The following is a 26,723-nucleotide window of genomic DNA, read 5'->3' as shown; positions in this document are numbered from 1 at the left end:
TAGAATGGAATATTCATTCATATAATTAAATACAATGATGCATACGTAGGTATAGCAACTTGTACTACTAAAAATACGGTACTCCATGGCCAAGAATCCCTTAGCGTGACAGTCGCTCATTTTCATTTATGGTTCTTATACCAAAGTCATCCAAAGACTTAGTCCCACTTGGAAAAATTAAGACGATTTATTATGTCATGTCACGCATTATTAATTCCCTTATTAATATCTAGCTTCAAGTCAACTCCTCAAAACCGCAACTGCTCTCTTACAATCTGTTTGCAGCTTCTCGATCGTTATTTTTCATTTTAATACACATCTATCTCCACCGATTTTATATTTGTTGGCAACATGATCTGAAAATAATGTCAAACTGCTTGTAAACCAACAAATAGTGTTTTGGCCACACCAGTAATTATGGGTGTGCAAAGTGTCTTTTAGTTGTCGCGGGCGTGCCACCGCGCGGACGCGGAATGTAGTGGTTGTAGTAGCGGGGTGCGCTGAGCCTTCTGCTTCTAATCAAGCGACTGAGGATGGAGAGAGCACCAACTCCACCGCAGGGTTCTTCAGATTTGCCTGGCGTACTGGGGAAGGACTTACAGTAGTCTGCCTGAGCGTCACAATATCAATACTCGACGTGAGATCAAGCAGAGCTTCAAATTGGAAAGGAGAGGGAAAAGGACAAAGCTCCGGGGAGCGTATAGGGAAATGAAAGCAAAGCTCCAAGGAGCGTCTGGAGGTTCGACTATGTCGAGAATTGTATAGTATTTTGTAATTGTTGAGTTGTTGAGTGTTGTCTAGAGAGTATCCTCGACCTTTTTTATATAGAGCTATTTATGGCCACATGTATTGACCCAAAACATGTCAAAGACTTGTAGAAGTCTTCAACGTTGAGTTCGTAAGTGACGTGATTAATTATGATTCCAAAGGCAGCAAATGCCTTAGAAACACCAACTCTTGAACATAAACGTGATGTAGGAACAGTGGTTGCTCTCTACAACACCTTCGCGGTCGTGGACGTAAGCTTCCCCATGCAATCATACTTGACTAAGAATAAGGATCCTTAATGAACCATATCTCGCATGCATATCATGTAACTAAGGATAATTATCCAAGCATACTTGCACAGCCCACGTGTTTCAGTCCTATCTCTATGCGAACTCTTCTCTTCGCATGTATCTCGCCTCCTATGCGAAGTCTGTAGCTCTTCGCATGCAAGCATCTTTCTTCGCCACACATAGGGAGCACATACACTTGCATACATGTGATTAAAGAATAACAACCTTAATACACGCAAACTCTTCTCCTGGCGAGCCGCACACATGCATATAGCCTTTTATGCAATTAAATATAATTGCTTCCTTATCCAATCAAACAACCATACGGAGCTCGCCTCATCTAGTCCCCTTTTTGCATGCGAATTCTCTTCTTGTTTCATGGCGAAGTCTCCCGCGCGAAGGCATCTCGTCTCGCTCAATCTTCTACACGAAGTTAGTCCACTTCTTGATCCCATGCAAAGTCTTTTCGCATGTGAACTCTGCTACCCAGCTCGCCTGATTTCGTTGGCGGGCCATCACTTGTAAACCTAATATTTCGGGCTCACCGGTGTGGACCATGAATTTAACTAATATTCACATAGACAATTACTGTCCAGTAAAATATTAATTTGGGTGTAAACAAATCGCTTACAAAAGGTTGTTTGTTTGTTTGGGGTTTGTTAATTACCAAATAAACCAAGAATGTAATCTAATGTAAGTTAAAACAACTACAATTACTATACTAAAGTTTTCAGTCAAAAAGGACATAATGTTAAGTTAGAATTTAAATTTTGTTTTTCTTGCTACGTGACCACGCCTTTGACAATAGTCGCTCTATTAGAGGAATAGAGGGGGTAATGTTTCAAAATTAGCCGGTTACTATTATACTTTGAGTATTTTTGTTAAATTAAAAGAAAATGAACACTATATGGACGAACATTATTATTTTTTTTGAAAATAATAAATTATTTATATAATCGAAAACCAAAATGACGAGGTTACAATGACTACAAGGATCACGATAGTGCATTATATTAGATATTTAACTCACTTATTGTGAGCTTAATAGAGGATAAAACTAGTCACACAAAAGATACTAGAGAAACATAAAACCAGAGTCAAAGCGCTCAATTGCGATACTCCAAGTTCTATGAGATCATCTCGCTGCATTTAGTTCGCACAGTCTGTCAAGCTATCATGCACTAACATATACTGAATTTTGTTTTTGCCCTTTCTGTTAGGGTTTTGGGGAGTGTTAGGGCAGAGCACACACAAGAAATTCTCTCTTGTCACCTTTGAGATTTGAGCTTAATAGAGGATAAAACTAGTCACACAAAAGATACTAGAGAAACATAAAACCAGAGTCAAAACGCTCAATTGCGGTACTCCAAGTTCTATGAGATCATCTCGCTGCATCTAGTTCGCATAGTCTGTCAAGCTATCATGCACTAACATATACTGAATTTTGTTTTTGCCCTTTCTGTTAGGGTTTTAGGGAGTGTTAGGGCAGAGCACACACAAGAAATTCTCTCTTGTCACCTTTGAGATTTGCTTGGAGGCCCATCTTCTTTCAAACAGGCCATAACTATGAGCCCATACCTAGGTCCAAGAACCTGGATCCAGCCCCAAACCTTGCAGATTGCATATGCATCTCAGCATATTTTTCCAGCCAGCAACCGGATTGTCGATCCACCTTCATCTCCGGCGGGCGATTTGCAATCCTACTACCTAGAAACGTCATCTTCTGTCGCGATGCATCAACTAAACCAGAAACATCCACCACTTTTGCCATGAGCCCTGAACAGTAAGAGCCCAAGTTAACCGGTGCAAGCCAAATCGCTTCCCAATTCGGGTTTCGATCAACAAAAGTCGCTTGTCCGCCCCTAGATGGAGCACCATCATTCGCCTAAGTCACTTGAGGCCTAGGATCGAAAACGCACCGGCAAGAATTCCTGACACGCCTGAAACAACAAATCGCACCGTCTTCGGCGACCAATACTTCTTCCCCGCTTGAGTCACAAGATCTGACTCAGTTGCAAGCCCTACCATGTTGCCGTCATCACTTGGGAGCCCTACCTAACCTCCAAACGCCTACCAAACTTTTGCCAAAGCTAGCCAGACTTGATTCAAACTCGATCGACAAAACCTCGTTGATGGAGCATTGAAGACGACTTGATCGAGATCTCAGCGTCGATATTTGAAAGGCTATCGCCTCCCTGACCCACCACCATTGTAAATCTGCCTCAAATTGGTTGGTAGTGCACACAGCTTGCCGCCCTAAAGCGAAACCTAGGTTTCATTTTTCATGTTTGCTCCACGCTAATTGAAGCATTTTTCACTAAGTATGAACGAACATTAATCATTAAAGTACTCGCTAAGAAACGATAATGTTAGATACTTTATTGATGAATTAAACATAACATTTATAAAAATCTGTTATACCCAAAAAATCACGCATATTAATTAGTTGTTCTTACAACAAAGACAAGCATAAGCACACAGTTCATTGAATAAAATAATATAGCTTTGTAGAAGATTATATTCATACACATCGACATTGCTGCGCTAAACAAACATGCTTTAGATGTGGGCACCAACCACATCCATGCATTTTTTAGGCTTGTAGAAGGACGTGTGTTGTGGCAGGTTACAAAAACGCATAATACTCGTTTGTAGATTTAACATCAATAGGTGAATTCTGTTTTTGACTCGAAATCCAAACCCAATGACTTAGATTGACAATGAAATGGTGATCATGAGAATATGGGTTTGACCTAACCTTTTCTTTTTTAAATCCAAAGGCTAACTAAACACAAACCCAATATTCTATTAGAAAATTCTACACTGTGTTAATGCATGACATGCATCGACTTTATCTTAAAGTTATAAATAAGTCCTCAAAGTAGTAATAGTAGTCTTCAAAATGGTAATACGAGTCTTAAAAATTGTAAATATTGTTAGTTATCACATGAGTTCTTAAAGGAGTTCTCAAACTAGTAAGTCTTCAAAATGATAATATTTGCCCTTAAAGTGGTAATATGAGCCTTTAAAGTAGTAATAGTTACCACATTAGTCCTCAAGCAATAAAGAATGCGGCTATTGGGAACTCAAAATTTGCTTAATGTATCTCTCATTCTCTCTACACCATTTTATTTTTAAATACAAGCATTTGCTCACTCAACATACTTTTAAATTCCTAAAATAGTCTTGTTTATGGAATTAATTTATATTTCAATATATTACTCATTACACCTCTTATTCGCTTACTAGACCTTCAATTCTTTTTTTTTTCTTTCTTTTTTCATGCGAACATCTATTTCCGAACTTAATATGAATAAACTTGTGGAGTCACCTATGGCTCTCTTCCTCTATTCCTCTATACCAAACCCTAGTCGTCATGACTTGGGTCTCTATCAATGGTGCAAATCACCATCACCATGCAGATCATCACCCTTTGCCTCTCGCTGTCTCCGTGCAACAATCTATCCATGCATGGCCATCACCAAGGAGATCAATCTTTGTTGTCTCTCATCTCTTTGCAACATGTATACGGAAGGCTTCTCCTTTCTCTAGCGGAGACATATATGGTTTATTCTTATATGGGTTCTCTCCTAGGTGTAAAGTCAATGCATCATCAGGTTGGATTGGTGTTGTTGGTATAAATCCATGGCGTGTGAAAGTAACTATGGAACTTTGGATGGTTGCAGTGATGCTTGGGTCAACGACGACGACGACGACAACGACAAAGCTTGCAATGGCGACGAGAGAGGCAACGGCGTTAGCGGTGACAACTTTGATGTTGCAGTCAACGATGATAGCGACAACTATGCTACTGGCATCAATTTTGCTAGTGTTTTGTTATGCCTTAGCATATTGGGTTTGGCCCTACTGGGGCTCTTTTAAGTTATGTTATTTCAAGCATTAGCTTATTTTTCTATGCTTTGATCCATAGAAGTATGCTTATAGAATAAATGAGTGAATACGATTAATGAGTGGTCTATCCTATATACTAGTGTGAGTCTTGACTCACAACTACTTGACTATCTGTAAATAGTAGCGATAGAATATGTAATGGTTGCTTTTGGCTTTTGTTTTTTTACCTTAATATATTAAGTCGTGATCGACTTCTTCAAAATCAACCCCACCTTATGCACATCACTGTCACCAAAAGCCTCCAAAGTAGAAGCCCAAGGCTACCGTCAAACGTACCAGAAAACAAAGAAACTACCATTCTCGCCTCCGTGGCCAGAGAAGAAGGAAAGCAAAAGGGGAGCAACCGCGGCCCTTCGGATGCATGAAGCTAGTCATGACTGTCCTCACCAAGATCAGCGCCTCCACCATCCCCAATCTCCCCGTTGTTTACAAAATTGATTGCTAGGGCAAGAAAGAGGGAGAGGAAGAGACGAGCCATCAAACTTCCATTCCATTTCTTGATTTTTTTTTAATTTTTAATTTTTTTTGCATAAAATGTCACTATATCTTCATTTTTTGATCAAATTGTAAGAATGAACTCTCAATGACATTAATTTCAGAGAAAAATTAATTCGAATCATGAAAAGTATTTTTATCTTAAAAATAAAAGTAAACAAGGTATTGTGTCTAAAAAGTAATTTCTATCGATCATCACATGAACTATTATATATTTTTATTAACTTTTGTGTTTCTATTTTACATATACTATTTTTCTACATTTATAATTTTTCTACGTTTATACATCATGATAAATTATTTTAATACTTATTTAATTTTATTAATAATAAGTAGATCATGCTTTTTGTAAAAATATTTTTTCACCTTACATATGTGTGCAATATGTATGATAACATAAATTTTTCTGTCACATGATGGTATTACTCATAGTTTAAGTTTTTATTAAATATATATAAATGCTAAATAAGTATGTAGTAAAATTAGAAAATGAAAATTAATAAGAAAAATAATGAAATGGATCATGTATTATTGAATTGGAAAGTCTAGAGAGATAACTATTATATTTCTTTTTGTATAATTCTTGTCCTTAATAGTCATTATGTAAAAGGATATATATGTCATTTAATAATTCAAAATAAAGTGAGGTGAAGTGAGCAATTTTTTTAATAGTCATTATGCAAATTTCTTATTATATTTCTTTTTGTATAATTTTTGTCTTTAATAGTCATTATGTAAGAAGATATATATGTCATTTAATAATTCAAAATAGTGTGAGGTGAAATAAACAAATTTGAAGGTTCCAATAGCCGCACTCAACAATAAAATGTGTATTTAAAGTAGTAATAAAAGTTAATGTATTAGAATATTAACACATCATCTCCTTACACAATCATTCCTTCTCATTTCCAAAGAGTTTCTTCCTCCCTACATTAGTCATATACATAATCTGAAGTCTGAACCACAATCCCTTATAACGACGGTCTTATTCTGCTAAGAAAAGCCATGAGACCAGTCAAGAAACATCCTCTCCCTCAAATAATTAGTTCATGTATCTCGATCCTTCCTCGCTCACCTCGTTTCTTGTTTTGTGTCATTGCAACTGTCAAGCTGCAATCATGTACGATGGCTAAAGACCTTCTTCCCCCAAAATCCAATATCTCAGGGAAGGTAGCTTTCTTATCTCTAAGTTTAGGGCGGATATCATGTACGAGGTGATGAAGAAACGCTTTACCAGAAACCCAAATGTTCTTCTGAGCCACCATAACACCTTCCAATTGAATCTATACAATGGACACCTAGCACTAGAACCAGGACATGGCGAAAAAAACCATGCAAGCTTAGAAAACAACCCTTAAGCCTTCAAACACCAAAACTCATTCTCAGTCATCCTCCCAAACATTTTCTTTCAAACCTAGAAACCTAAACCCAAAAAGCCCAAAATTCTCTCACCGCGATGCATTTCTAGCTCTCACACCACGCCTCATGTTGCCAAGCTCCTTTTCATTTCCATATAGTTTGAATCACGTATAAATTTCTTGCACTAATCACATTTTGGGTGGCCTAGCCACATTTTTGGGGTTTGACATCGAGGAAATTGGAAGCGTATTGCCATAAGAAACATTTGTTTTATTAATCAAGTTTGTGTTTTTGGTTAGGTCTAATTAGATGTTTCGTGGTTGTGCCATTATTATGCCATATGTAGTCGTTTCACACCTTGAGACTCTTACCAACACAACCATATGTGGCACAAAATATCGCTTAAAAAAAAGTCACATCTTCTAATCTAAAAACATGCTTATTTCACAACATTGAAAAATTTGATTTTTTGTTCCATCGCTGACCCATTCTGTCTTCATGGGAAATTTATCCTCCTTGTATGAGGAACCATTTTGTTGCTTGAGTAAGAGAGACGTGTACTTTTGAATGAATTCAAAATGCTTTCCAATTATCATGTTTAGCACTTTAGTGTCATTGTCCCGGAATGATTTTTGCCTACTTATATTCATATTGACTAGAAATGAACATGATACTTAGAAATGAACATGATGCTTAGAAATGAATAATTTAAAGAATTAATTTCAGTTTACCCGCCTGAAGTTTGATGTCGATGTCATTTCACCCCCCGTACTCTTAATTTTGAATTTTTACCACCCAATCTCTCCAATTTTAGTCTTCCGTCTCCCATCTCTCATGTTCCGTCCAACTGGCCCGTTAAATCCGAACGTTGAGGGTTGAAATTACAAGACTGACCCCGAATAGATTTTTTTTCCCCCGCTTAATCTCAAAACACAGTTCTTTTCCCTCTCAGTTAACCCTAACACAGGCACAGTTCCCCATTTTAGATTTAGAACCCGATATCTTTGTCCAAAAGACAAAACAAAAAGAAACTCATTCTCTAAGAGCTTCATAGAAATACCCAAAACGAAGATTGAAGATTGAAAAGGAGATTGAGGATTGAGACCCGTAACTCATGATGGCAGATGATGAATGGAGACCGCGAAATGAATTCGAAGGAGACGCGCTTCCGGATTACAGCCGTAATAAGCTTTCAATCTCAATCATGTTACTGTTTTTGTTAGAGTTTGGGTGTTATATTATGGGTTGAAGGTTTCGACTGGGGTTTTTGTTTCAAGGATCAGGGTTTTGTACGTAATCGGAACCTGGTTTTCGGGAGGATTTTCGGTTGAGATTCTGTTTCAGTTGTAGGGATAATTGCAGGGTTTCTTATGGGAGACTAAATGGGGTCTTCGTAGCTTCAAGGTCACTGATAATGAGTGATTTTGAATTGAAATAAGGATTGAGATATGATAAATTATTAGGTTTGTTGTTTGCTTGTGTTTATGGTTATGAATAAAGTAGGTGAATAAAAGCAAGTCCGTTGGTGTGAGTGTTGTGGTTTTTTTTTTTTCCTCTGAGATGCTTTATCAACTTTTGCATAATTGAAAGTTGGGAATGTCAATGGTGCAGCACCATCATGTGTGAGTACAGTGTTGTGGTTTCTTTTAAAATACTTTAAGTGGTCCAAAAAACTGTTAAGAATTGTTGTCCTAGTTTTTATTAGGTTTCTACTATTAAATAATGGCTTTGTTCTTCTTAGTTTTACTCATGTATTCAACTTTCAAATAAACTAAGATTATTTTGTTATGCAGGTTACCCAGATTACTTTACAGTGAAGTTGTATCATGGAGGTTATTTTAGTGGCAATGAGTATGTACGTGGGAAGGTAAGTTTTTATGACAATGTGGATAAGGATAACATTTCACTAATTGAAGTTGATTCAATGGTGAGGGGGTTGAATCAACAGTATGGTAGCCAAAGAATAGATTATTGGTATAAGTGTGGAACTGAGGGTGGGGATTTGAAAAAAATTGAGACAGATTTGGATGTGATAAACATGTGTAGTGGAGTTCCACAGTATAGGCTAGTGATTATTTACTTAGATCATTGGTGTTTGAAACCAGATTATGTGGATATTGATGAGGAGGAGGATGACTTCATGGAAGAGTATCATGATTTTGCTTTCAGTCAAGTTGCTTCAAGTGGAGTTGTGATTGAGGAGTTACCGGATTCATCGAGGAGGCAGCCCAGCGTGGCACCAAAGAGGGCAGCTGAAATTGTCATTAGAGAGCCAGAATTAGTTCCTACTCAAGCTAGCGCAGCTCAAGTGAATGTGTCTAAAGACAAAGGGAAGGGAAAAATTATCCATGAAGTACATGCTTCCGAATTTGATGAGGAAGACAACCTTTACAATGTTCATGTGTCAAGCTCTGGACCAAGAGACTTAAGACCATGCGTCCCCAATGAGCCGAGTTACCTTAGTGATACTGAGAATTTCTGGTATGAGAGTAGTTCAGAAGATGAGGATTATGACCCCAAGTTTGACAACGAAGATTATGTTGAGTATGGTTTAGATGAGGATTGGTTAGGTGATATGGAGGTGGAGTTTAATGCACTTGGACAATGGATAGGAGGAGTTAGAAAACAATCTAGTATTGCAGGTGGTGAGAATGAGTCATACGATGAGGATAATGAAGCAATGTTTGGTGCTGTTGACTCTGACGAGGAGTGTATTGGAGGTCAGCTAGGATCTGATGGGGAAGTAGATGATGATGATTACCCTGAGTTCAACCCCAAAACTGATATGTTGGACCCTCAATTTTGCCTAGGCTTGAAATTTGCAACCCCAAAGATTTTTAGAGCTGCTGTTAGAGAAAGAGCAATTCAAAAAGGGTGGATACCAGTGTTTGCGAGGACTGACAAGGATAAGATTAGGGTCATATGCAAAGCTGACAATATATTGTCCCTTTGAGATGTATGCAGGTAAGATGCAACAATTAAGCACTTTGCAGATCAAGACCTATAGGTATGCACACACTTGTTATAGAGTGAATGAGAACCCTACGATTAGGGTATCCTATTTAGTGGATAAGTTTGGGGAGGCTATTAAGTTGAACCCAAATTGGGAAACATGTATATTTTTAGTCCATGCTCTCTAACATTAGTTTCTAATTCAGTGTACTTTTTTTCTAACATTAGTTTCTGTCAGCTGGTGTGAAGGCAAAAGTGTCAAACCAGCAAGCATACAGAGCAAAAAGGGCGGCCTTGGCTCGTTTAGAAGCTGACATCAAGGAGCAATATGCAAGAATAAAGGACTACGGGGAAGAACTTAGAAGAGCTGATCCAAATACCACAATTGATATAAAGTGTGACTTCAGCACAAGATTACCTGTTTTCAAGAGGATGTATATCTGTTTAGGAGCACTGAAGTTGGGATTTAAAGTAGGCTGCAGGTCTATACTTGGTCTAGATGGGTGCCATTTGAAGAGTTGTTATGGAGGTCAGTTACTCACAGCTGTAGGGTTGGATGCTAACAACACAACATGGGTATTATCATGGGCTATGGTGGAGATGGAGAGTAAAGATAGCTGGGAGTGGTTTTTAGACTTGTTGGCGAAGGATTTACACATAAGGGATGAGGGGGCTGGTTGGACCTTCATTAGTGATAAACAAAAGGGGTTGTTGCCTGCTTTCGACTCGGTTATGCCACTTGCAGACCATAGATTCTGTGTTAGACACTTGTGGACAAACTTCAACAAATTATTTCCTGGCAAGGTGATGAAGGATCAGCTTTGGGCATGTGCAAAGGCAACAAATGAGAACTTTTTTGCCAAAGAAATGATCCTTATGAGCCAACTAAATCCTAAAGCATGGGATTGGTTAATGCGTAAGTAACTCGTGTTCTTAATACGTCGTATGTAGTTTGTTTACAATTTGTTCATTTTAATGAAGTGTTCTATTTTTTATGATTGTAGATCCTGATAGGCCTTCCAAGCACTGGTGTAGGGCTCATTTCAGAACACACTTGAAGTGTGATGTTTTGTTGAATAATTTGTCTAAGAGCTTCAATGCATTTATAGTACCAGCTAGAAAGAAGCCAATTGTGAGTTGTTTTGAAGAAATAAGGGTTAAGCTGATGAGGAGGATTTATGTGAGGTTGGATAAGATGATGAAACATGAAGATACAATCTGCCCCAAATCTAGGGAGCTCTTAGAGAAAAACAAGGTCAGGGCAGCAACCGATTGCATACCTATTGGCTCAGGTAGGCCACAGATTGAAGTTCAAAGCCTAGGAGGCAGCAAGTATGTGGTGGACCTTCAAGCCCGCACTTGTGCATGCAGAAGATGGGATTTAACTGGCATCCCATGTAAACATGTTGTGGCAGCCATTAATTTTATGAGACATGCCCCTGAAGATTATGTTGATCTATGTTACTTGAAACCTACATGATAATTTATGCTAACACAATCAAGCCTGTTAATGGTATGATATGGAGTTGTGGTCCAAGAGTCCATTACCCCCCCCCCCCCCCCCACCCTATACAACCGACAACCAGGGAGACCAAGGACAAACAGAAGAAAAGATGCATTTGAAAGGAAGGCAACCACTGATGATACCAAGCTTGGCAGAATTCAAAGGTCTCTTAAGTGTGGCAACTGCAATCAAATTGGTCATAATAGGAAGACTTCTCATCGACACTTGCCACCCAAGGACAAGACCTCAACAAGCAGTACCAAGAAGAGAAAGTTGGATGCATCTACATCTCAAACTCAGGTATGAACTTTATATCTCTCTATATCGTGAAATTTGGTTATTGGTGTGTCTATTTTTATTTGTGTGTGTGTTGTAGAACAACACTAGCAAAAAGGGACCAGTGAGCACAAATGATTTGAGGAAGAAGATACAACTAAAGGCACAAAAGCTGAAGGTAACAATCTTGCTTTGTTGCATGCATTATTAACTATTGGGGTATTTGTTTGCATGTAATGGTGTGTCTTTATGTAGGAAAAGAGAGATTTAAAGAAAGCAGAACAGGCAGCAGCAGCAAAAAAATCTAATGTGTCAAGAGGATCAAATGGTAGATCTGCAACAACTTCAAGACATTCTGCTGCTACTACAACAATGTCAAGTGTAACAACTTCTACTCTAGCAATATCAAGAGCTACATCTCCTACTTCAACAAGGGTAAACCCACATCCTAAACCTTCATCATCTAGACAAGCAACATCTACTAGGTCATCTACAAGAATCAGATCAACTGATGGGAAAAAATAGACTGAAGTATTGTATGTTGTCTTGTTAGCATGCCTTGAACTTTGCGATATTAGGTTTGTTAATGTTGCTGCCTTTTGTGCAACCTTGAGATAAGTCAATCGGTTGCTAGCTCTAATTTTTTGACAAAATGATTAGAGCTATAGCCTAAAGCAACTTTCTATTTTCCTTTTTGGTTTAATGGATGTAAAGTATTCATGGTCATCCATTAGGGTTATAATGCTCAAGACAATGTATGCACCAATTTATTGTATGTAATATATGAAAACTCCTTTAAAATCTATATTTGGTTGTGATTGTCATTTGTTCTTTCACATATATGTAGTAGGTTTTTTTTTTTACTGGAATTCCCTAAATATGCTGCCAATTTGTTGTTTCCACATTCTAGTACTTAATGGATTTGTGGTGGTTCAAATTTTGGCGGCAAATCTTTGTATGTATAATAGGTTAAGTTTATGCCGCTCATTTCAATTTTTGGATGTAATATTATGTGAAAATGACCATTTTAACCCTCAATTTTCTGATTTAACGGACCAATTGGACGAAACATGAGAGATGGGGGACGGAAGGCTAAAATTGGAGAGATTGGGTGGTAAAAATTCAAAATTGAGAGTACGGAGGGTGAAATGATGTCAACATCAAACTTTAGGTGGGTAAACTGAAATTAATCCTAATTTAAATATGGGACAGCGGAAGTAACTAAAATAAGACAGGTGTTATCTTTTACTGGCAGAATGACTTAATTAATTGAACTAACAGCCTGATAAAAGTTATGTTATTTAGTTGTAACAAAAACAGGTTATGTTATTTAGGTTCTTGAACCCAATTCTCTAATGGAACGTGTTGCTCCTACTTTCGAAAAATGTGTGCACTAGATGAAGAAATAGTTTATTAACAAGTATTCATGTAAACATTCATGATTAACTTCATAAATTTTCATTGACCTCATAATATATTTTTAAGATTCATGAGCCTAAAAGCTAATCCGTGACGGAAGATGTGTCAGAACACTCATGATTATGGCCACAAAAAAATAGATTGAAATTGTATTGGTGTAATTTGAACCCAAATTTGAGAGTTTCAAACCTTAAAGCCCTTATCAAATCGACTGCTTGTGACACAAAACAATGCTTTCAAGAAATCAAAAGCAAAGACAATCTTCTAGCCTTACAAACATTGATATAATAGTAAGCTATTATGTGACACATAACACATCCATTAGTGACCTTTGCTTGTATTATTCATACAGCTTGTAACATCTTCTATATGAATGACATTTTATTTGATCAAAATTAACGTTGCACCTAAAAATGGAGAAATTTTTAAATGCTACAGGAGGATCACGTGGCAGTCTGACGTGGTCCTACGTTCCAATCAAATTTAGACATATGGATTTTTTACAACTAAGATATAAACAAATATTTTTTATTTTTGTGAAATGACATTCATGGGTATTTAGGACTGAAAAATTTCTCCTAAAAGTGAGACATCCTTCAAACTTTGCTAGCACTCATGACAATCGAACCATCATTGGAATCTCACATCCCACCTATATGATACAAACTTGGTCATCAAAATTTCATGATTTGCCTTTCGATCTTAGAAATTGAAGTTCAGTTGGTTCTTCCATGGAGCAAACTGGCCACATCTAATTAGTCATTCATATCTTGAACAAGACAAACTGGAATCCTCTGTATAATTCATCCCCAGAAAAAAGCATCTTTACAACTACAGTAAAACTGTAAAAGCATCTAATTAGTCTCTCATTTCTGGCCACTCACTCTTCTCCTTCCTCACTCTCCACCACATTCTCTTTGCTCCATTTGTCTCCATCACAGAAAACCCCTATAAATACCCAAACCCCCGCCCCACGTCATGCCCCTACTCTTCTTCCCCAGAACCACCACCGCTCTCTTCCTCTCCCCCAAATTCAAATTCCCCAAACTACCCATGGCCGCCGCCACTAACACAACTCTCTCCGCCGCCGCACCGCCGCGGGCTCGCCTCCGCGGCGTGGTCTTCGACATGGACGGAACCCTAACGGTCCCCGTCATCGATTTCGCGGCAATGTACAGGGCCGTGCTCGGCGAGAAGGAGTACATCAGAATCAGGGCGGAGAATCCTTCCGGGATTGATATCCTTCATCACATTGAGGGCTGGAGCAATGATAGGCAGCAGAAGGCTTACGAGACCATCGCCGATTTCGAGCGCCGGGGACTCGATCGCCTCCAGATCATGCCTGGTAAAAAACAAATTTACAGTCTTGAGTTTGGATTGTGTTTTTTTTTTACTGGTGTAAATTTTTTGGAAAATTGAGTTGACATTAGTAACATTTTGATATAAATTGTGGTGCAGGTGCTGCAGAACTTTGTGATTTTCTAGATTCTAAAAATATAAGGTCATACTCACCACTTATCGCTATTTTGATACTCTCATTAGGTTCAGTTTCGAAGCTTAATTCAACTGTGATGTAGCTTAATACCTTTTCGTATTGAAGTTGAGTTCTTGTGTAGCTTAAGATATGGATTTTGATAATTTAGTAATTTACTATGTTTCGTGACTGTTTTCGGTAATGTGGGCAGCAATGATAAGTGAATGCTGATAGAATGTTTGTTTTGATACAGGCGGGGATTAATCACACGCAATGTCAAGAGTGCGGTGGATTTGTTTCATGAACGGTTCAGGGTAAGTATAATACTAAGTGGTGTAACGTGAAGTTACACACTTAACTGTTACATATTATTCCTTTTGAATGAATAACACATTACATTCAACTGTATTTCAATTACTGTGTGTATGTGGTAAGGATTAGATGTATGCATGTTAAAAGCTATGGCATTAGATGTGTGCACTGAAATACAGACTTATACTATACCAAGTTTTCTGCTACTTGTGAGACTGGAAGATGCTACGCCTTACATCACAAACTTACATTTCTATCTGGCCTGTTTTCCCCTTTTTCTTTCTGATTAAAGGGAGAAAAGTTAAAGTTTTATGCTTTCTTTTTATTGTTCTTCTTCCCCATTTCAACTTTTAATTTCTGTATCGGTGTATCCTAGATATTCTGTCATTTACTATTTGATGCATTCTATAGCCTTCAGCAGATCTGTATAACCGTGACTGTGGCTAATGTTGCTGGAGGCTAACTTAATTACATCACTAATCTCTTCCACTCTGTGTATCATCACTGCAGTTGTCATTTTCTCCAGCTCTGAGCAGGGAATTTCGACCTTACAAACCGGATCCAGCTCCATTATTGCATATATGTTCAGCCTGGGAAGTTAACCCTAGTGAAGTAATGATGGTTGGAGATTCCCTTAAAGATGACGTGAGTAACTATGTTTTTGTTTATTGTGAAAGTACGTTGTATTCTCTTTAGGTGTTGCCATTTGTATACCCTATCACTCTCTATAAGCAAATATGATAAACTGATCTAGCAGCATAGTATGTCGTAGTTTTTGTATGTGGTGCTATGAGCACTACCGAGCCATAAGTGAGAAAAGAGATGTGATCGGATAAGATAAGGGCGTCACTTCTGCATTATGATCATGTAGTGTGCTGGCCTTCTGAGCCAGTGAGTCCTAACTTCCGTTACAATACTGTAGTGTGCTAGATTCCTGAGCTGCTGTTGAATCATTATATGACTAGAGACTGGAGATGTATAAAGAATTGTGCTGTCTTTGCAGGTGGCTTGTGGGAAACGAGCAGGAGCATTTGCGTGCTTGCTTGATGAAGTGGGCAGATATGACTCTCCGGAATTCGCCAATGTACATCACAAACCAGATTTCAAGGTGTCTTCCCTAACAGAAGTCCACTCGATATTGGAAAAACATTTTGACTTGGCACCTTGATCACAAATCCATTGCCAACCAGTTCCACTGTGCGAAGAACCACAGTCTTGTTGGATGCGTTGTTCTTAGCTCCCGAAAGAACTATAGTGTAATATAGGGAGAGAAATATAATTCGGAAGGAATTCGTTGAAGCCGGCGTTTAGGCAGACAAAAAGGCTAAGTAATGCCTCTGTAATACATTTTACAAGACCGGCTATGTATCGGCCTAGTATCATGCTACATTACCAGTTAGTCAATTACCACGAACTTAGCTCAAGTAAGATAATACAAGGGATATCATTTACCCCATCAACTCCTAACTTTGTACCCTTTGGAATGTCTTTGTAGTTGTACATGATAGATTGTTGTTTTGCCTGTAATGAATTATCTATGTTTCAGCCCTAGTGCCCAACTATTTTCCAATTATCACCGAGGAAATATTCCAAAAAAAAAATTAAAAAATAAAAACAAAGCGCCCACCGAGGGGCTCGAACCCTCGACCACAAGGTTAAGAGCCTTGCGCTCTACCAACTGAGCTAGACGGGCCTTGTTGTTAGTTACTCCCAGTTTTCCATACTCAATGTTGTCGATTGTTGATTGGCTCTCGAACCAACTATAAGTAACTGCTTTCTGCCACGTCACCAATGCCTAACAAACTCCCACCCTAAAACCTGGGGTTTAACCCCTTCTCTCTTCTTCTTCTTGCTATAAAAACCATTCCTCTCGGTCTCTGCAACAAACCAAGAAACCCAGAAACAAAGAAAGTCAAGACAATGATGACCTCCACCACCTGTGGCTCTGAGCCCATCTCCATGAAAAGGTCCCCACCTTCTCCCGACGACCCTTCTTCTCTCCTCGGCTTCGGCTACTCCAAGCTCACCCTCCCTCTCCACCACCACCACCACCACCACCAACCCCTCCTCCGCCGCTGCATTTCCGACCCCTACTCCCCTCCGCCGCCGCCGCAGACCAACCCATTTCTCTCCGCCGGCCACTCTCCCGATCTCAACAAGACTACTTCATCTCCTTCCCCGACCCACTTCAACTCCTCCCTGCCGCCTCTTCCTCCGCCGCAGCAGCCGCCGACCCTCCGCCGCTCCGTCTCCGATATCAACCCCTCTCCGGCCCAGGCCTTCTCCCGCTCCTCCAGCTCCAACGATATGTCCGTCGAGACTGACACTGATACTCCCAATTCCAAGGTTTGATCTTTGTGCCCTCCATGTGTTTGTGAAAATGCCTCTTTCAGATTCTTGGGTCTTTCTTTCTGGGTTTGTGAAATGAAAGCTTCTTTCTTTATCTTTCTGGGTTTATGAAATCAAAAGCTTCTTTCTTCTGGGTTTATGAAATTGAAAGCTTCTTTCTTTATCTTTCTGGGTTTCTGAATTGGGTGATTGTTGGAATTTGCAGAGGCTGAAGAGGATGAAGGGTCGGCTGAAGGAGATGAGTGAGTGGTGCAGGCAGCTCATGCGTGAAGAGGATCTGGAACAAGATGAAGAACTCGAAATCGGAGCCACTCAAGATATGCCTGATATTGATGCCATTCGAGATATTCCCAATGATACTTCCACTGAGGTATTGATTTTTTTTTTTCTCCTCACAGTTCGGTGTTTGGTTACTTTTCAAGAACCTTGGGGGTATTATTCATATAGGAGAAAGAATGTAGAATATGCCAGATTTATTCCAAGGTTCATCATGCTTTCTTGGCTCTCAAATTTAATACCACAATTTTGTTTCTGTTCTAAAATTTCATGCATTTGGTACTTTTCTGATTCTTTAATGGGCAAACCCTGATATTGGTATTTGGTAGTTGGTGTTTTCTGATTCCTATTTGTCGAACCATGAAAATTGGTATTTGGAATTTGTCTTCCATTTGTTTTCATGCGTTTTCTGAATAACAGGTCAAAGAAAGCAGTGATTTGGTCATGTGGTGTTTCAGATTCTTTATTATGCAAACCATGAAACTAAACAGTGTCTTTATTGTTGCTGTTGCAGGATAGCAGTGAGAAAGAATTTTCAGAATCTGTGAGTGTGGAGAAGAAGGATGACTCTCTGGTCATTCACTTCAGGTGCCACTGTGACAAGGCCTATCAGTTCCTTCTCAATGGAACTGACTGCTACTACAAGCTCCTGTAGATGCACATCAGCTCACCATTCCTGGGTTTGAATTTCACACACTTTGCCGTTCTTTTCTTAACATCCGAATTTAGTCACAGTTGGCCATTATCTGTTTTAGATCATACCCTTTTAGATACAGCGCACTTATAATCTCTTATGTTTCAATTTGTTACAAAGATTCTTTGTTGATGAAATCTGTATCTGTTACAGTGCTTATCAACCTTAGGGTTTCTTCTTTAGTTATCCTGTAGATGATACCAATTTAGGAATAGTGCTCATTCTATACTTGTTTCCGCATAAGAGGTCCTCTCCTGTAAAACCCATTCTGGATGAAGCACTAACAGTTTGAAGTTTCAGTTGTACAAATTGGTGGTGTAGAAGGATTACTAATCCTCTTGTTGGTTGTGAATTTGAGAAGCTGATGTAATGTACTCTGTTGAAAATTTTCCCAGACTTTTCTGGTGAATGGATGTATGATCCTGCTTGCTGTTTATGATATAACAAGTGCAATTCTTAGTTTAGAGTTCATCCTATTGGTATTGCTAAATGTGAACAACAACTGTTTCTTGACATTTATTGACTCAGGTATGCATAATATATCCTAACTGCATTTTAACCTCATCAGCAAAAAAAAAAAAAAACAGTACAAATCCGAAGTAAACGAGATTCCTATCATCTTAAATCAAATTGAATCACAATAAAAACAAGTTTGGTCTAGAATTACAAGGCAATACCTCCATATTCCCCAACAGGTTCAAGAGGTAAATCACCGGATTACTATGACAAAAGTACACCATGATCAATGGAAACATAAGAAGAAAAAACACTGATATAACAAATTACGGGACAAATAAACAATAAAAACTGAAACTAAACCATGATCAACATCGAGATTATCACTATGATGATGATAGCTGAGACTAATCCATGTAAAAACCATAAACGTTGTGGTAGATAAGTTGCTTGTTCTCGAACTCTTTGGTGGCCTGCAGCCCCTGCAGGAAGTGCATGTGAATGAGAATTCACGATCACTTATTAGAGACATCCATTTTCTTCGGTACTGGTTCTGATTCTTGCTTCTGTTACTTGGTCCTCTTTCGTCAGCCACAACATCTTCATGGTGTGTTTTGCGATTGTGGATTGTATGGTGTTGTTTTGAGGGAGCTACTCCCTTGGGTTGAGGGTTTCCATAGGGTGTGTGCACTGAGATTTGTTTGGCATCGGTTTCTCGAGCATCAAAGCTCTAATTTAGCACTCCTCACGACCTTACGTTTGTTGGCGGTGATGGCGACAACAATGTTAGTAAACATGGATGGAGGATCTGATAGATTTGTTAGGTTTGTTGTTTTTTTATTTTCGGTTGTAGGGGCTCCAGCCTATAGATTAGTGAGTTATTGATCTCCTTTTACTCTTTCTAGCTTGATCAAGTTAAAGGTCCATAATCTTTGTTTGTTGTAGTTTCTACCTTGTGTTTTGCAGGCTTTGTAATTGGACTCGTCTTTTGATTAATGAATTATTCATTTTTCACCAAAAATAAAAAAGAGTTGACTCAATGAGTCATATAAATGACAAATACAAGATAATAAAATACAAAAATTGCTACTTGTCAAAAATTAGAAAAACACACCAAGCTCTTTGCGACACTTGTCAAGAGCTTAAGCCTAAGGCAACCATCAGGTGACGAGTGTCTTATGACCAAAATAGCTGACATCAGTAGACCTCGTGCTGGTCTTCAAACCACGTGTCTCCTCCGAACCCATCGAGAGCCGCCATTAATTTTGAAGTTTTACGTGACTTTCTGAATAGAACTTTAAAAACAACTATTGTTTTTACAGAGTGTCGACATACCGCTACATATTTGAAGAAACCGCAAGCTCATAATGATCTCTACTTGTGAATACTGTATCGATTATAGACTTCACACAACTTAAAAAATGGGAGTTTCAAATATACTGTGTTTAATATATGTAGTTTTTATCTTTCAAGTACGAAAGCTAACTAGGCACATGTTTGTTGTAATAGGTGCATGCCCTTAAACGTTGTTGCTTAGCCTCGAAAGCAAACGTTTACAACCCTAATCCACTCCCAGTCCAAAGAGTGCACCTACTTGCCCTAAACAATGAAAGTATCTACGTTTAACGACATCGTTTCCAACTTCGAAGTTTCTGTCGCCAAACCTAAAACTCCACGCGCTTCTCTCCCGCAATGCACCACCCCATCGGTCCTACTATTAACGTGAATTACACGCGCGCGTGTAAAACTCCCAAACCTGTCCTTCTCCGTTAACAAACGGGAAAATTTCTGACCGCGAATCCAACAAGTCCTAGATTTCCCAATCAAGTCCGTCACTCAACTCAGATCTCCTGATTGGGTCAGAAAACGGACCCAGACCAAATCGGGCACGTGGACCCGATCCGAGAGTTCGAGACACCCACGCTGGTCCCCTATTTTCTCGGACCCACTCTCACGTGCGGCGCGTGCTGCCTCCTCAAACAAAGCCCCCGGCAAATGACAGCAAGACAAGACACACACGGACAAACCAACATAAAAAAAAACCTCTTCCTCTATGCTCTTCTTTGTCTTCAATCTCTTCACTCTTCTAGATCTCTCTCTCTCTCTCTCTCTCTCTCTCTGAATCTACTGGGTTTTTACCTAGCTCACATTTGTATGCTAACTCCATCAAGTCTTGGTCTAATAATAGCAGCCTTCCTTTCTTTTCTGCCTCGTTCATTTTGTGTTTTTTGAGAGTCAAATTTTGAGGAGGTAATAGAGATTAGGGAAGCTTGAGCTGAATTTGTCTCTCCTATTTTATATTTGTGTTTTTGAGTATTAACCCAGATTACCATGATTTACACATCAATTTCATATGAAAATCCATGGGCAACAGCAATCAATCCAAAAATGATGAACCTTTCAAGAAAGCAACCACACCATCCTTTTCACTTAAAACCACCCATTATTTGTTTGCACCGTCAAAACCCAGATAACACCATCATTCACAACCTCAAAGAACCCAAAATCCAGCTTAAAAATCCCATCTTGGTCACCCCAACTCAGGTTGTTTACAGAAAGGCCAAGAAAAACAGGGCCAATGTGGAAAGGAGAGGCCTTCCCAAATTGGGAAGCCAACAAATGATGATTTTGTGTGGATTTGGGTATTGGGTGCAAGGCTTTAGGTGCTTTCCATGGTTGGCTTTGAACTTTCACATGGCTCACAATCTTAATATGCACCCTTCAATATTGCAACTTGTGCAACATTCTGGTAATCTTCCCATGGTGGCCAAGCCCTTGTATGGACTCCTCTCTGATGCTCTTTACATTGGTGGTGCTCATCGAATTCCTTATGTTTCCATTGGAGGTTAGTTTCAAATCCCTTGCCTTATCTCTGTCATTCTATTAATCTGAACTCTGTTAATTATTGTAAAGTTGCTTATACATTTTTGTTTATCAGTACAAGGATGAAAGGGCTTGGCTTCATCTTGGTGGTTTTGTATTGAAACTGTACTTTTTATTCATTTCTTCCTCCTCTTTCAGCTCTAGGTTCTGTTTCTCTATTTCCCATGTTCCTAAAATTCCTTTGATTCATTAGAAGTGATTAAATTCCTCAACATAATAAAAGAATCTCTGTCAAATTTAGAGATTCTAGTAATTATGATGCTGTCAAACAGTGCTAAAGTTGAACCTAGAAGCGCTGGTTAATGGTGTGAACTATGTTTCACTATGGACGTTTCAATTTGAAATAAAATGAGCCATATATGGATGTTGAAAAGGCAATATAAAGTAAGTATATGCTATCTGAAACCTGTGAGCTATGTGACATGTATAATTGATTACTTGAACAGAATCTGATGGATTTCAAACTTCAGTTCTTCTACAGGTCCTGTCTTGGGGATCACTAGCACTGGTTCCAGTTGCTGCAAAGGCCCTTCCCACCATTATGGCGTGTGTTCTCCTCAGTAATCTTGGAGCATCAATTACAGAAGTAGCAAAGGATGCTCTTGTTGCAGAATATGGTCAGCAACACAGGATGAAAGGCCTCCAGTCTTATGCATTCATGGCATTAGCGGCTGGTGGAATCCTTGGGAACTTATTAGGTGGATATTTCTTAATGAAAGCACCACCACGGACCATGTTTCTCCTATTTTCGGTTTTACTTTCGGCTCAACTTGCAATTTCTTCGTCAATAAGAGAGGATTCTCTTGGTTTACCACAGTTGTCAGAGCACAGTCTTGCTAGGAAACCAATCTTGGAGAGTCTCAGGAAACAATTATCGGATCTAATGATGGGAATTCAAGAGCAAAGGATTATTCGTCCACTTACTTGGATTGTAGCTTCTATTGCCATTGTCCCACTTCTGACAGGTTCCATCTTTTGCTATCAAACACAATGTCTAAATCTTGATCCTTCAGTCATTGGCATGTCTCGGGTAATTGGCCAGCTAATGCTTCTTTCCACAACAGTACTTTACGACCGTTATTGGAAACGAGTTCCAATGAGGAAGTTGATCGGTATTGTGCAGTTTGTGTATGCCTTTTCCCTCCTTCTCGACTTTATTCTAGTAAGACAGATCAATCTGAGAGTGGGGATTCCGAATGAGGTTTTCGTTCTTTGTTTTTCTGGATTAGCAGAAACAATTGCACAGTTCAAGCTCTTACCTTTCTCTGTCTTATTTGCCCACTTATGTCCTCGAGGTTGTGAAGGATCTCTCACTGCTTTCTTAGCTTCAGCCTTAATTTTTTCATCAATAGTTAGCGGGTTTTTAGGTATTGGATTGGCTTCTCTGATAGGAGTAACAGCTGGTGACTACTCAAGCCTGCCTTTGGGGATACTGGTACAGTTTGTTGCAGCTTTACTTCCCTTGGGATGGATTCATCATTTACCCATGTCAGAAACTATTGTTGGGAAGGAGCGGAAGAAAAGTTTAAGCAGGAGGAGTCAGAAAAATAGAAGGATTGGCAGAGTGGTATATGATTCAGTATATATCTACAGACGAGAGAGAGAATCTGAGGCAGAGAGTTGAAGAATCAGATTTCTTGCGGATTAACATATCTTTTTGGGGAGCAAAGGGGTTTGAAAAAGAGAAGCATATACGGTATTGCTATATAGAGAACCTTAAAGTTAGAGATGAACATGCCACTCACTCCTTTGGTTGCAGCAAAGGTATTTTTGATCGACAGACCGTTGTTCATACCATCCTTAACTTAGGAAGAGGCTCCATCTCTGTTGCTGGTACGTATGATCAGACTATGACAGAGAAATGGCTACCTCATGTTAAATGGAGCTGAATTTTGAAAAAGGTAATCAGATGGATGTAATTGAGCTTTTGTTCCAGAAATCAGCAATTCAGATGCCATCACGCATGAGCTGTTCGATCATGTATATTAGTGGTACTTTCTCATAGATTAGTGGAATGAGGTAACTGTTTAGTTGATCTTACTCTGTATGGTGTGCTTGCCTAAAGAAGAAAAATAAAAACTCTAAATTTTGGGGCATCTACCAGTATATATTGGAGATAAGGGTTAGGCGTACTCTGGCCACTCACTTCCCTTTCACGATTTACATTAACAAGCAAATCAGATGGAGGAAGGAAAATGCATGTTGCGCTAGAAGTTTCAGAAAATTGAACTTAATAATTAATGAGATATGAAAATAAATATATGATGCTAGCAGAAAACTGATATTCTATTCATCTTTAATCTCTCAGTAATAGAATTTTGATTAAAAATTAGGGAAAATGAAAGGAATGGCAAATTTGAGGTTGTAATAGAATCCTAATGGAATTGGGAAATAATTTGGATCCTTTATTAATTCCATGGTACAATTCACAGTTCCATAGTTGTTGCAAAAATAATGCCTCGGAAAGGACATACGAAGTGGTATGTTCATAGATAGTGCTGTAGGATTGTTTGATGTCATGGATTAACAGAACTGAATTTAGGTAATATGCTTCCTTATTTCACAATATCTATGATTTAAAGTTTAGACTTTTACCAAGAGGTACCTGAGCAGCACAAACGCTTGCTCACTTAGGTGAATTAGGTGATTCCAGTTGAACAAAGATAGCGAAGTACAGTACGTATCATAACTACTCAAGGACAATAGCAACATTTGGGAAAACCAAACATGATTAGTAGGAATTTAAATGCCTTGATGAATCTGGTTCCAGCATTTCTTTTAGTTCTTCCACAACAGCTAGCACAGTTTTTGTATGTTTACGTTTCACTAGGCAAAGTCATATGGCACATGGTAGGTAGTATGGGAAAGCTAACCGTGAAACAAACAAAACAATGATGCCGGCAGGCTCAATTGTGGATAGGAATGAATCAGTGAGAACAGACAGAAAGAGGTTTACAAGGTGTTATCAAAGAGAAACTAAACCAAATATACCATTATGGGTAAAGTAATCTTCTCTTGCCTAATACGCAAAAAAAATTCCAAGGCAGAGAAAGTATGATTCAAATTATCATAGAAATACACTTCCTTTGTCCCTTGAAGAATATACGTAAAGCATCTTAGAACGAATTAATTTATCGAAAAGATAAGCTATGCCTAACTAATGTGTGTGATCTATCATCTAGGCTGAATATTCTACTAAGTCATGGAAATTGGGGGCTCCCTTAATTACTAAGATGAGGAAGTCAAGCATCTCATAGATTGAATCACAACAAGGATGTACTTTATCAGCAACAAAGAAAGAATGAGTCTTACCAGTAATGCTGATCCAACTGCACCCAGGTGTCTTCCTCAAACCTCTGTCCTTCATCATTGTTCGTGTTTCAGCTACAATGTCCCATCTTCTAGAAGAAGCAAAGAAATTTGATGCTGAGATATAGTTTGAAGGATTTTCGGGTTCTAGTTGAATGAGGAACTTATAAGCTAGATCTTGCATGTCGCGGTTCCCATGCAATACAGAAGCAGTAACTAAAGCCCCCCAAACACTTGGACTGGCTTCTACAGGCATAGTTTTGATGAAATTTAATGCTTGATTAAGCTCTCCTGATCGACCTAACAGATCCACCACACAGGCACACATCTCCACTCTTGGTTTGATCCCATAATCAGTTGTTGCAGAGCTATAGACTGAAAGGCCTTCATTTACCAATCCTGACCTGCTACAGGCAGAAAGAACCCCAACAATGGTTATCATGTCCGGTTTGATTCCAAGCCGAACCATCTTATTATACAAAACAATGGCTTCCTCGCCCCTTCCATGTAATCCATACCCTGATATCATTGAACTCCAAGAGATTGCATCCTTACAAAACGAGTCATCCTCAAACACTCGCCTTGCAAAATCCAAGCTCCCACATTTGCAATACATATCAATCAAAGCATTGCATAAAGATACATCATGATTCATCTCCTTCCTAATTGCAAACCCATGAATTTGTTTCCCGCCCGTTAAACCAGCATGTGAAATACAACCCGGGAGAATACTCACAAGTGATACTCTATTGGGTTCTATCCCATCTTTCACCTGCATCTTCCTGAAAAGAACCAACCCTTCATCAGAACCTCCACTCTGCACATAACCATTGACCATCGCCGTCCAAGCATACACATTTCTACACTTCATACCCTCAAACACCCGTCTCCCCAAATCAACTCTACCACTCCTACAATACATATCAACCAAACAACACCCAAGATGAACATCCGAACCCAAACTCAACTCCAACCGATACTTCACAACATAACAATGCATCTCCCTCCCATACCCCAACCCCCCAACACCCTTCCCTCCACACATTGCCAACAAACTCGAAACAGTAAACCCGTCGGGTCTCAACCCACTCCTCATCATACCCTTCACCATTTCCAACACCCCATCCCCAAATTCACACTCACCGCCACTCCCGAACCCTCCGATCAACACATTCCAAGACCCAACATTTCTATCAGGCATTTCATCGAACACCTTCCTGCACTCCCCAAACTCCCCACATTTACAATACATTGACATCACCGAATTCACGACAATCATATCCGAAACAAACCCAGCTCTCACACACTTTCCATGAACCCATTTTCCGGTAGCCAAGTTCCCAGCCTCGCCGGAAACCTTCGCCATTGTCGAAAACGTAAACTCATCCGGGGATGCAGAACACAACATTTCGATGAATAAACTGAAAGCTTCGTTGTGAAGACGGGTTCTGACGTAGGCACTGATCATTGAGTTCCAGAGATACACGTTTTTAGGGTGAATGGAGTCGAAGACGAGCTTGGAGTTGGTTGGGTGGTTGAATTGGGCGTAGGCGGAGATGAGCTTAGTGGCGATGAATGGGTTTTGGTGGAGGCCATAAGTGAGGACTCGCGCGTGGGATTGTTGGGCGAGTGGAAGAGAGCGGTGTGTGATTGAGAGCTGGAGAAGGTGGTGGAGGTCCGGCGATGGGTGGAGGGCAGTGGCACAGGTGCAATATCGGAAGGTATTGAGGGTGAATGTCTTGCGTGTAGCGGAGAGGCTCATTACGGAGAGGGAGACTGGGAGAGAGATAGTTTGAACTTCGCGAGGGGAATTTCAATCTTTATATGCTCTTTTTTCTCGAATAGCCAAAATCAAATTGCATAGCACAAATTTAGTACAAATTTTCGACAAATTATTACAAATACTCTGCTTGGATTATAAATTACTTTTTTTTTTTTTTTTTAACAAAAAGTGCATTTTGGAATTAAGAAGACTACTGATATGACTCAAGTCAT

The 26,723-nt window shown here is 39.2% G+C and overlaps 4 protein-coding genes and 1 non-coding gene across 5 annotated transcripts; 3 read left to right on the top strand and 2 right to left on the bottom strand.

Annotated features, from left to right (window-relative positions):
• Positions 1-13,808: 13,808 nt before the first annotated feature.
• On the top strand, positions 13,809-16,309 carry LOC101312335 (putative uncharacterized hydrolase YOR131C-like). Its single transcript, XM_004296500.1, has 5 exons — positions 13,809-14,320; positions 14,434-14,476; positions 14,703-14,763; positions 15,272-15,406; positions 15,765-16,309. The coding sequence occupies exons 1-5, from the start codon at positions 13,954-13,956 to the stop codon at positions 15,927-15,929; spliced, it is 771 nt and encodes a 256-aa protein (XP_004296548.1). The 5' UTR covers positions 13,809-13,953; the 3' UTR covers positions 15,930-16,309.
• A 72-nt stretch (positions 16,310-16,381) lies between these two features.
• TRNAK-CUU lies at positions 16,382-16,454 on the bottom strand. The gene has a single exon. It is a non-coding gene; the product is annotated as a tRNA-Lys (tRNA).
• A 230-nt stretch (positions 16,455-16,684) lies between these two features.
• LOC101293583 lies at positions 16,685-18,274 on the top strand. Its single transcript, XM_004297900.1, has 3 exons — positions 16,685-17,107; positions 17,316-17,480; positions 17,901-18,274. The coding sequence occupies exons 1-3, from the start codon at positions 16,685-16,687 to the stop codon at positions 18,039-18,041; spliced, it is 729 nt and encodes a 242-aa protein (XP_004297948.1). The 3' UTR covers positions 18,042-18,274.
• Positions 18,275-20,924: 2,650 nt separating this feature from the next.
• LOC101293294 (probable folate-biopterin transporter 9, chloroplastic-like) lies at positions 20,925-23,763 on the top strand. The gene is made up of 2 exons (XM_004297899.1): positions 20,925-21,381; positions 21,890-23,763. The coding sequence occupies exons 1-2, from the start codon at positions 20,925-20,927 to the stop codon at positions 23,041-23,043; spliced, it is 1,611 nt and encodes a 536-aa protein (XP_004297947.1). The 3' UTR covers positions 23,044-23,763.
• An 834-nt stretch (positions 23,764-24,597) lies between these two features.
• On the bottom strand, positions 24,598-26,490 carry LOC101292994 (pentatricopeptide repeat-containing protein At3g12770-like). The gene has a single exon (XM_004297898.1). It carries the CDS (start codon positions 26,488-26,490, stop codon positions 24,598-24,600), a length of 1,893 nt encoding a protein of 630 aa, XP_004297946.1.
• Between the last annotated feature and the right edge of the window lie 233 nt (positions 26,491-26,723).

This window comes from Fragaria vesca, linkage group LG4 (assembly GCF_000184155.1).
Source record: "Fragaria vesca subsp. vesca linkage group LG4, FraVesHawaii_1.0, whole genome shotgun sequence".
Lineage (NCBI taxonomy): Eukaryota > Viridiplantae > Streptophyta > Magnoliopsida > Rosales > Rosaceae > Fragaria > Fragaria vesca.
The sequence above is the reverse complement of the archived record's forward strand: the minus strand, read 5'-3'. Positions and strand labels throughout refer to the sequence as shown.

Coding starts and splice junctions, on each gene's coding strand:
- LOC101292994 (XM_004297898.1), bottom strand. CDS start 26,490: ATGAGCCTCTCCGCTACACGCAAGACATTCACCCTCAATACCTTCCGA.
- LOC101293294 (XM_004297899.1), top strand. CDS start 20,925: ATGATGAACCTTTCAAGAAAGCAACCACACCATCCTTTTCACTTAAAA. Junction 21,382..21,889: donor TCCTTATGTTTCCATTGGAG/GTTAGTTTCAAA, acceptor TTCAAACTTCAG/TTCTTCTACAGGTCCTGTCT.
- LOC101312335 (XM_004296500.1), top strand. CDS start 13,954: ATGCCCCTACTCTTCTTCCCCAGAACCACCACCGCTCTCTTCCTCTCC. Junction 14,321..14,433: donor TCGCCTCCAGATCATGCCTG/GTAAAAAACAAA, acceptor ATTGTGGTGCAG/GTGCTGCAGAACTTTGTGAT. Junction 15,407..15,764: donor GAGATTCCCTTAAAGATGAC/GTGAGTAACTAT, acceptor CTGTCTTTGCAG/GTGGCTTGTGGGAAACGAGC.
- LOC101293583 (XM_004297900.1), top strand. CDS start 16,685: ATGACCTCCACCACCTGTGGCTCTGAGCCCATCTCCATGAAAAGGTCC. Junction 17,108..17,315: donor CTGATACTCCCAATTCCAAG/GTTTGATCTTTG, acceptor TGGAATTTGCAG/AGGCTGAAGAGGATGAAGGG. Junction 17,481..17,900: donor CCAATGATACTTCCACTGAG/GTATTGATTTTT, acceptor TTGCTGTTGCAG/GATAGCAGTGAGAAAGAATT.